At 39.6% G+C, this 11,201-nt stretch overlaps 1 protein-coding gene across 1 annotated transcript in view; it reads right to left on the reverse strand.

Moving 5' to 3' along the window:
* Positions 1 to 864: 864 nt before the first annotated feature.
* The window catches only part of LOC128645057 (acyl-coenzyme A thioesterase 1), a 41,014-nt gene continuing 30,677 nt past the window's right edge, over positions 865 to 11,201 (reverse strand). The window contains exon 3 of the mRNA XM_053697807.1: positions 865 to 3,032. Coding sequence (XP_053553782.1) covers positions 2,445 to 3,032 — 588 coding nt within the window. The 3' untranslated portion in view covers positions 865 to 2,444. The remainder of the gene's footprint in view (positions 3,033 to 11,201) is intronic.

The raw sequence follows: 11,201 nt of genomic DNA on the forward strand, positions 1-11,201 counted from the left end.
GAGATTACCCTCCCACCCCCTGAGCACTACCTGATCCTTCCAAAACAGCTCTCTTCCCTCCCTCACTGGTCAGCTCAATCTTAAAGGGATAGTAAACACTAAAACTGTTATTGTTTAAAAAGATAGATAATCCCTTTATTTACCATTCCCCAGTTTTGCAAAACCAACACTGTTATAGAAATATACTTTTTACCTCTGTAATTACCTTGCATCTAAGCTTCTGCTGACTGCCTCATCTCAGATCTTTTGACAGATTTGCATTTCAGGCAATTAGTGCTGACTCAAATAACTTCATGTGCATGAGAACAGTGTTAGATAACTTATCTATATGAAACACAAACTAACGCCCTCTAGCTGTGAAAAACTGTCAAATGAATTTAGATGAGAGGCGGCCTTTAAGAACTTAGAAATTAGCATATGAGCCTACCTAGGTTTAGCTTTCAACTAAGAATAACAAAAGAAAAATGCAAATTTGATGATAAAAGTAAATTAAAAAGCTGTTTAAAATTGCATACCCTATCTGAATCACGAAAGTTTATATGGACTTTACTATCCCTTTAAGTACTGGCAGACAGTCTGCAAGTATGCAGTTTTAGACTTTTTTTTATTATGAAGTGTAGGATTACCCCCTTACCTTTCCACCTCCCTGATCCCTCACAAAAAGCTCTCTAACTAGTTTCTGCCATCCCTCAACAATCTTTTCCCCTACCCTCTATTCCCCCTCCCTCCCGCTCTCTGCATTTATTTTTTCTGCATTGTAGCGGTTCCACCCCTCCCTCCAGCGATGTGGATGTGGATATGTGTGTGTGTGTATATATATATATATATATATATTGTATTGTAGTAGACCTATTAGTCCAGTAATTAAATATTATTATTATTCTTTATTTATAAAGCGCCGACAGATTCTGCAGCGCTGCCCATGGGTACAAGGATAACAGTACAGTGGAGAAACAATACGATAAGAGACAAAATTTTACAGACAAATACAGGGGGAATTGAGGGCCCTGTTCCCATGGGAACTTACAATCTAGAATAGTAACAACTGTATTGCAGCAATACCTTTTTTATATTTGAGGACATATATAATTATAATACTTTATATATAAAGACCAAAGTGGAATTGCACTCCTCTTCAAAAGGGCTGGCACAAATACATATTTAATACTAATGTTTTATTGTTTAAAAAGATAGATAAGCCCAGTTTTGCATAACCAACACTTATATGAAAGGGACAGTCTAGTCCAAAATAAACTTTCATAATTCAGATAGGGCATGCAATTTTAAACAATTTTCCAATTTACTTTTATCACCAATTTTGCTTTGTTCTTTTGGTATTCTTAGTTGAAAGCTAAACCTAGGAGGTTCATATGTTAATTTCTAAGCCCTCGAAGCCCGCCTCTTCTCTCAGGGCATTTTGAGTTTTTCACCACTAGAGGGTGTTAGTTCATGTGTGCCATATAGATAACACTGTGCTCACGCACGTGGGGTTCCTATGAGCCTGCACTGATTGGCTAACATGCAGGTCTGTCAAAAGAACTGAAATAAGGGGGCAGTTTGCAGAGGCTTAGATACAAGATAATCACAGAGGTAAAAGATGTATTTATAACTGTGTTGGTTATGCAAAACTAGGGAATGGGTAATAAAAGGAATTATCTATCTTTTAAAACAATAAAAATTCTGGTGTAGACTGTCCCTTTAATACACTTTTTACCTCTATGATGACCTTTAAGGTCTTAGAAATTACCATGTGAGCCTACCTAGGTTTAGCTTTCAACAAAGAATACCAAAAGAACAAAGCAAATTTGATAAATGTAAATTGGAAAGTTCTTTAAAATTGCATGCCCTATCTGTATCATGAAAGTTTAATTTTGACTACACTGTCCCTTTTAAATGTTCTTTTTGTTTCCAAACAAGTAGTGCTCAAGTATTACAGTAGAAATACAGATAGTGATTAATGCAGGTACATTGTTGGCTGCGTAACTGTAATGTATTATAAAACCTGACACGTCACTGACATTTATTTTAGCACCTGAGTGGTTATATCCCTGTATTGTTGCCAAGAACTAGTTACTAACACATTAACTAGTCATTTCAACAATATTAAGAAAGTCGAGTATTCAATAAGGTCTAAGTATCAACATATTCTACATTAAAAAAAAAATCAGCACAACATTTTGAAAGTTTCATTTGACATTTAAACACATAACTTTTTTTTTTTTTTTTTTTTTAAAAATCAAACATTTTTAGATACTGTAATAGATTAAAAAAATATATATTTTTGTGCGTACCTTAAGTACAAAAATGTATATGTACTGATTTAGCCGTCTGAAATTAATTATAAATCTACATATTGTAATAGTTTAAATTCTGTATCTCTTTAAGTGAATTTATTCCTAAAAGACTTCCATTATATGCGTAGCAGCTGAAGCCTGCCATAATGATTATAAATGATGTGGCATCAGGTGCTTAAACAAGAAGTCCTGAATTTTTTTCCAGGCATAAACCTGTGCCATGGCATGGGCTTTGGTTTGTCCTCCCCATACCACTTGCCTACCCACCAACTTGTGGAAAGATGATTTGCACAGTGGGAAATTAGGTGGTTCAATGTAATGTCCAGTTTCAGGATAACAGACAACTTCTGGCTTTTCTTTTCCATGCTCTTCTAAAAGGTCACTTGCAGCTTTGGCATAGAATTCACTCCTCCAGTTCCTGTCGTCTTGACCTACAATAAACAGGAGTTTGCAATCTGCTTTCCATATGGGTATAAGACTTGCACGGTGAGGTTCTTCCAGTGGATTGTTCAAAATGTTAGTAATATCTGCAACTCCAGTGTCTGAGAAAGTTACCTTCTTCACATCAAATGAAATTGGTGGAAGAATGACATCTCTGTAGTGAAGGGCTGCACCCACATTAGCAATAGAACCATTGACTACAGCTGATGCTGTAATACCCTTTAAGAAGGAGGCCATAGAGAGGACCAGGTCTCCTCCTTTTGAATGGCCAAGAAGGCCTATACCTGGGCCTTTTACCTGCAAGAGGGAAGATAAGTTATAAAATCAGTTATGTAGGAAAACTGGAGTATATGGAGCATTTTTTAGTCATATTTTTTTTTTAATAAAATATGTGACAGTGATAAAATGCCCACATATTCAGACACTTAAAGGGACAGTCTACACTAAATTGTTATTGTTTAAAAAGATAGATAATCCCTTTTATTACCCATTCCCTAGTTTTACATAATCAACAGATTTTAATAAATGCACTTTTTACCTCTGTAATTATCTTGTATCTAAGCCTCTGCAAACTGCCCCCTTATTTCAGTTCTTTTGACAGACATCCATTTTAGCCAATCAGAGCTGGCTCATCTGAACTCCAAGTGCGTGAGCACAGTGTTATCTATACGACACACATGAACTAACACCCTTTAGTGGTGAAAAACTGTTAAAATGCCCTGAGAGAAGAGGCGGCCTTCAAGGGCTTAGACATTTGCATATTAACCTCCTAGGTTTAGCTTTCAACTAAGAATACCAAGAGAACAAAGCAAAATTGGTGATCAAAGTAAATTGGAAAATTGTTTAAAATTACATTCTCTATCTGAATCATGAAAGTTTATTTTGGACTAGACTGTCCCTTTAAGTATTTATGTTTGCGTATTTAAAACACAGTATATAAAATCATTAAAAACAGGTGCACTTTCATTGAGTACAATTTTTTTAAGACTTTATTTAGCTGATGGATGACGAATCCGGCTTCATCCAAATGTTGTGGGGCCGCTTTGGCGTCAAGCTTGTGGGGCCCGCAACATTTAGATGAAGCCGGATTCATCATTGATCAGCTAAATAAAAGTATGAGATGCGGGTAGAGGAACGGCCCAATAATAACCATCACTAAATGGTAATTATTTTACAAATGAAATGTCTTAAAAAAAATTAATCAATGAAAAGTGCCCCTGTTTTTATGAATGATCTTATATACTGTGTTTTAATAAGCAAACTTTACAATCATTTTAAAAATGGCATAAATGTGAATATGAAGCGCACAATGGTGTTTTGTATTTCTCAAAGATAGAATTGATGGCCCCTTAAAGAACAGGGAATTCCATACTTGGGGAATCCTCTGAAATTGACATAAAGTGAGTTTGACATTTCCAGCAGTATTTGATTAGTAAATTTGATTAGAATCATTTTGCATTTAACTTTAAAAAGATTTGTTTTGGATTGAAGTTTTGGAAACTGCCGTAGAATTGCATGATCGTGAAATGCACAATAAAAAAATAAATAACGCAATAACACAAACTTTCAATTTCAGTTTCCTTTTATTTCCCTGTCCCCTGTATTGTGTCACAGCCATTAGCCAATCCCAGATTCAAATATATATATCCCTTCCTCTGATTTAGAGGGGAATAAGACCTCTTTTTTAAATTGGTGTCATATACCCATCTAATTTGAAGGTAATCACCATCGTCAGCCTGATGAAAGGCCCCAGACAAGGTGTGTGGGGGTTTACATTGGAGAATGCTTATGACCTGATGATTAAAAACTTGCTGGCATGGAGAGAAAAAGTTAAAAAAAAAAAAAAACATTTTTAAAACATTTTATTCTAATGTATGTGTCTCATATCTAAAACCCTGCATAACTAGATAACCAGCAAACAAGCTAACATTTGTCTTTATAAAAATTGTCTGCGGAACCTCACAGTACTGAGGATACTTCTAAGGCTCTTAGTTCTGGCGAGATTATCTAAAATCACTGGGTAATAATAGTGGAGGAGAAGATGGGAGTATGTCAGTGACTGGGAACCAAAGGCGTCATTAATGTTCTGTGCTACCAAAAGGAGGAGTGATCTGTGTAGGCTAATTACAGTTACCAGTGTGCACATATTATATATGCCAAGCAAAAGACACAGACATTCATAAGGGTGAATTTACTGCTGCTTAAACAGTTGCCGCAGTGATGTAACCACCTGCCAGAAACTTGCATGCTGTGACATACCTGTATTGTGGTATGCTACCTTAAAACTATGAAAATTGTGTAGCATGATGGGAAGTGCACTTAAAGGGACATTATACACTCATTTTTTCTTTGCATAAATGTTTTGTAGATTATCTATTTATATAGCCCATAAAGTTTTTTTGTTTTTTTTAAATGTATAGTTTTGCTTATTTTTAAATAATATTGCTCTGATTTTCAGACTCCTAACCATGCCCCAAAGTTTTATCAGAACACCGTCAGTTACCTTTTCCAGCTTGTTCCTGTTTGTGTAAAGGGTCTTTTCATATGCAAAAGAAGGGGGAGGGGGGCAGTGTCTTATTTCCCACTTGCAGTGGGCTTTACAGCTACCTTTATAACAGAGCTAAACTGAGAGCTTCTAAGTAAGTTTTTAAACAGTTTTATACTGGATTTTTATATCAGTATCTGTGCAACTTATTCTTTATAGTAGTGTCTATTACATGCAGTTATATTAAAATGAGTGTATATTGTCCCTTTAAGGGACATGAAACCCAAAAACTTATTATTTCATAATTAAGAGAGAGCATGCAATTTTAAACAATTTTCCCAATTTCCTTCCATTATATAATTTCTCTTGGTATCCTATGTTGAAAAGCCTACCTAGGTAGGGCACAGGTGGTTCTAACTGGTGGCTGCATATACAGTATATATGCCTCATTTTATTGGCTCACCAATGTTCATTGCTTGTTCTTCAAAATTGGATAACGAGAATAAAGCAAATTAGATAATAGAATTCAATTGGAAAGTTGTTTAACCCCTTAGTGACCAGACCATTTTTCGATTTTCTTACCGTTAAGGACCAGGGAAATTTTTAAATTTCTGTGGTGTTTGTGTTTAGCTGTGATTTTCCTCTTACTCATTTACTGTACCCACACATATTATATACCATTTTCCTCGCCATTATATGGATTTTCTAAAGATACCATTTTTATCTCATCTTATAATTTACTATAATTTTTTTTTTTATAAAATATGATGAAAAAAACAAACACACACTTTTTCTAACTTTGACCCCCAAAATCTGTTACACATCTACAATCACCAAAAAACACCCATGCTAAATAGTTTCTAAATTTGGTCCTGAGTTTAGAAATGCCAAATGTTTACATGTTCTTTGCTTTTTTTGCAAGATATAGGGCAATAAATACAAGTAGCACTTGCTATTTCAAAACCATTTTTTTGTTTTTCAAAATTAGCGATAGTTACATTGTAACACTGATATCTGTCAGGACAACCCAAAGTATTGATCTAGGCCCATTTTGGTATATTTCATGCCACCATTTCACCGTCAAATGCAATCAAATAAAAAACGTTACATTTTTCCCAAACTTTAGGCTTCTCACTGAAATTATTTACAAACAGCTTGTGCAATTATGGCACAAATGGTTGTAAATGCTTCTCTGGGATCCCCTTTGTTCAGAAATAGCAGACATATATGGCTTTGGCGTTGCTTTTTTAGAAGGCCGCTAAATGCAGCTGCGCACCACATTTGTATTATGCCCAACAGTGAAGGGGTTAATTAGGTAGCTTGTATGGTTAATTTTAGCTTTAGTGTGGAGATCATCCTCCCACCTGACATATTCCAACCCCTGATCCCTCTCAAACAGCTCTCTTCCCTACCCCACAGTTGTCACCTCCATCTTAAGTACTGGCAGAAAGTCTGCCAGTACTAAAATAAAAGGCTTTTTTTTATATAAATATATTTTTTATTTGTGTATATTATCCCCCAACCTCCCTGATCCCCCCACAAACAGAGCTCTAACCCTCCCACCTCTACCTATTTTCCACCATCTTGGTTGGGGGGGGGGGGGGGGGGGTTGGGAAGGCTTTTTTTAAAAATTAATAAAAAACAGAATTTATGTTTACCTGATAAATTTCTTTCTCCAACGGTGTGTCCGGTCCACGGCGTCATCCTTACTTGTGGGATATTCTCTTCCCCAACAGGAAATGGCAAAGAGCCCAGCAAAGCTGGTCACATGATCCCTCCTAGACTCCGCCTACCCCAGTCATTCGACCGACGTTAAGGAGGAATATTTGCATAGGAGAAACCATATGGTACCGTGGTGACTGTAGTTAAAGAAAATAAATTATCAGACCTGATTAAAAAACCAGGGCGGGCCGTGGACCGGACACACCGTTGGAGAAAGAAATTTATCAGGTAAACATAAATTCTGTTTTCTCCAACATAGGTGTGTCCGGTCCACGGCGTCATCCTTACTTGTGGGAACCAATACCAAAGCTTTAGGACACGGATGAAGGGAGGGAGCAAATCAGGTCACCTAAATTGAAGGCACCACGGCTTGCAAAACCTTTCTCCCAAAAATAGCCTCAGAAGAAGCAAAAGTATCAAACTTGTAAAATTTGGTAAAAGTGTGCAGTGAAGACCAAGTCGCTGCCCTACATATCTGATCAACAGAAGCCTCGTTCTTGAAGGCCCATGTGGAAGCCACAGCCCTAGTGGAATGAGCTGTGATTCTTTCGGGAGGCTGCCGTCCGGCAGTCTCGTAAGCCAATCTGATGATGCTTTTAATCCAAAAAGAGAGAGAGGTAGAAGTTGCTTTTTGACCTCTCCTTTTACCTGAATAAACAACAAACAAGGAAGATGTTTGTCTAAAATCCTTTGTAGCATCTAAATAGAATTTTAGAGCGCGAACAACATCCAAATTGTGCAACAAACGTTCCTTCTTTGAAACTGGTTTTGGACACAGAGAAGGTACGATAATCTCCTGGTTAATGTTTTTGTTAGAAACAACTTTTGGAAGAAAACCAGGTTTAGTACGTAAAACCACCTTATCTGCATGGAACACCAGATAAGGAGGAGAACACTGCAGAGCAGATAATTCTGAGACTCTTCTAGCAGAAGAAATTGCGACTAAAAACAAAACTTTCCAAGATAATAACTTAATATCAACGGAATGTAAGGGTTCAAACGGAACCCCCTGAAGAACTGAAAGAACTAAATTGAGACTCCAAGGAGGAGTCAAAGGTTTGTAAACAGGCTTGATTCTAACCAGAGCCTGAACAAAGGCTTGAACATCTGGCACAGCTGCCAGCTTTTTGTGAAGTAATACCGACAAGGCAGAAATCTGTCCCTTCAGGGAACTTGCAGATAATCCTTTTTCCAATCCTTCTTGAAGGAAGGATAGAATCCTAGGAATCTTAACCTTGTCCCAAGGGAATCCTTTAGATTCACACCAACAGATATATTTTTTCCAAATTTTGTGGTAAATCTTTCTAGTTACAGGCTTTCTGGCCTGAACAAGAGTATCGATAACAGAATCTGAGAATCCTCGCTTCGATAAAATCAAGCGTTCAATCTCCAAGCAGTCAGCTGGAGTGAAACCAGATTCGGATGTTCGAACGGACCCTGAACAAGAAGGTCTCGTCTCAAAGGTAGCTTCCAAGGTGGAGCCGATGACATATTCACCAGATCTGCATACCAAGTTCTGCGTGGCCACGCAGGAGCTATCAAGATCACCGACGCCCTCTCCTGATTGATCCTGGCTACCAGCCTGGGGATGAGAGGAAATGGCGGGAACACATAAGCTAGTTTGAAGGTCCAAGGTGCTACTAGTGCATCCACTAGAGCCGCCTTGGGATCCCTGGATCTGGCCCCGTAGCAAGGAACTTTGAAGTTCTGACGAGAGGCCATCAGATCCATGTCTGGAATGCCCCACAGGTGAGTGACTTGGGCAAAGATTTCCGGATGGAGTTCCCACTCCCCCGGATGCAATGTCTGACGACTCAGAAAATCCGCTTCCCAATTTTCCACTCCTGGGATGTGGATAGCAGACAGGTGGCAGGAGTGAGACTCCGCCCATAGAATGATTTTGGTCACTTCTTCCATCGCTAGGGAACTCCTTGTTCCCCCCTGATGGTTGATGTACGCAACAGTTGTCATGTTGTCTGATTGAAACCGTATGAACTTGGTCCTCGCTAGCCGAGGCCAGGCCTTGAGAGCATTGAATATCGCTCTCAGTTCCAGAATATTTATCGGTAGAAGAGATTCTTCCCGAGACCAAAGACCCTGAGCTTTCAGGGATCCCCAGACCGCGCCCCAGCCTATCAGACTGGCGTCGGTCGTGACAATGACCCACTCTGGTCTGCGGAACGTCATCCCTTGTGACAGATTGTCCAGGGACAGCCACCAACGGAGTGAGTCTCTGGTCCTCTGATTTACTTGTATCTTCGGAGACAAGTCTGTATAGTCCCCATTCCACTGACTGAGCATGCACAGTTGTAATGGTCTTAGATGAATGCGCGCAAAAGGAACTATGTCCATTGCCGCTACCATCAACCCGATCACTTCCATGCACTGAGCTATGGAAGGAAGAGGAACGGAATGAAGCATCCGACAAGAGTCCAGAAGTTTTGTTTTTCTGGCCTCTGTTAGAAAGATCCTCATTTCTAAGGAGTCTATAATTGTTCCCAAGAAGGGAACCCTTGTTGACGGGGATAGAGAACTCTTTTCCACGTTCACTTTCCAGCCGTGAGATCTGAGAAAGGCCAGGACGATGTCCGTGTGAGCCTTTGCTTGAGGAAGGGACGACGCTTGAATTAGAATGTCGTCCAGGTAAGGTACTACTGCAATGCCCCTTGGTCTTAGCACCGCTAGAAGGGACCCTAGTACCTTTGTGAAAATCCTTGGAGCAGTGGCTAATCCGAAAGGAAGCGCCACAAACTGGTAATGTTTGTCCAGGAATGCGAACCTTAGGAACCGATGATGTTCCTTGTGGATAGGAATATGTAGATACGCATCCTTTAAATCCACCGTGGTCATGAATTGACCTTCCTGGATGGAAGGAAGAATAGTTCGAATGGTTTCCATCTTGAATGATGGAACCTTGAGAAACTTGTTTAAGATCTTGAGATCTAAGATTGGTCTGAACGTTCCCTCTTTTTTGGGAACTATGAACAGATTGGAGTAGAACCCCATCCCTTGTTCTCTTAGTGGAACAGGATGAATCACTCCCATTTTTAACAGGTCTTCTACACAATGTAAGAACGCCTGTCTTTTTATGTGGTCTGAAGACAACTGAGACCTGTGGAACCTCCCCCTTGGGGGAAGTCCCTTGAATTCCAGAAGATAACCCTGGGAGACTATTTCTAGCGCCCAAGGATCCAGAACATCTCTTGCCCAAGCCTGAGCGAAGAGAGAGAGTCTGCCCCCCACCAGATCCGGTCCCGGATCGGGGGCCAATATTTCATGCTGTCTTGGTAGCAGTGGCAGGTTTCTTGGCCTGCTTTCCCTTGTTCCAGCCTTGCATTGGTCTCCAAGCTGGCTTGGCTTGAGAAGTATTACCCTCTTGCTTAGAGGACGTAGCACTTTGGGCTGGTCCGTTTTTACGAAAGGGACGAAAATTAGGTCTATTTTTCGCCTTGAAAGGCCGATCCTGAGGAAGGGCGTGGCCCTTACCCCCAGTGATATCCGAGATAATCTCTTTCAAGTCAGGGCCAAACAGCGTTTTCCCCTTGAAAGGAATGTTTAGTAGCTTGTTCTTGGAAGACGCATCAGCCGACCAAGATTTCAACCAAAGCGCTCTGCGCGCCACAATAGCAAACCCAGAATTCTTAGCCGCTAACCTAGCCAATTGCAAAGTGGCGTCTAGGGTGAAAGAATTAGCCAATTTGAGAGCATTGATTCTGTCCATAATCTCCTCATAAGGAGGAGAATCACTATCGAGCTCCTTTATCAGCTCATCAAACCAGAAACATGCGGCTGTAGTGACAGGGACAATGCATGAAATTGGTTGTAGAAGGTAACCCTGCTGAACAAACATCTTTTTAAGCAAACCTTCTAATTTTTTTATCCATAGGATCTTTGAAAGCACAACTATCCTCTATGGGTATAGTGGTGCGTTTGTTTAAAGTAGAAACCGCTCCCTCGACCTTGGGGACTGTCTGCCATAAGTCCTTTCTGGGGTCGACCATAGGAAACAATTTTTTAAATATGGGGGGAGGGACGAAAGGAATACCGGGCCTTTCCCATTCTTTATTAACAATGTCCGCCACCCGCTTGGGTATAGGAAAAGCTTCTGGGAGCCCCGGCACCTCTAGGAACTTGTCCATTTTACATAGTTTCTCTGGGATGACCAACTTTTCACAATCATCCAGAGTGGATAATACCTCCTTAAGCAGAATGCGGAGATGTTCCAACTTAAATTTAAATGCAATTACATCAGGTTCAGC

The sequence above is a fragment of the Bombina bombina genome, chromosome 1 (genome assembly GCF_027579735.1).
Source record: "Bombina bombina isolate aBomBom1 chromosome 1, aBomBom1.pri, whole genome shotgun sequence".
In the NCBI taxonomy this organism is placed as follows: Eukaryota; Metazoa; Chordata; class Amphibia; order Anura; family Bombinatoridae; genus Bombina; species Bombina bombina.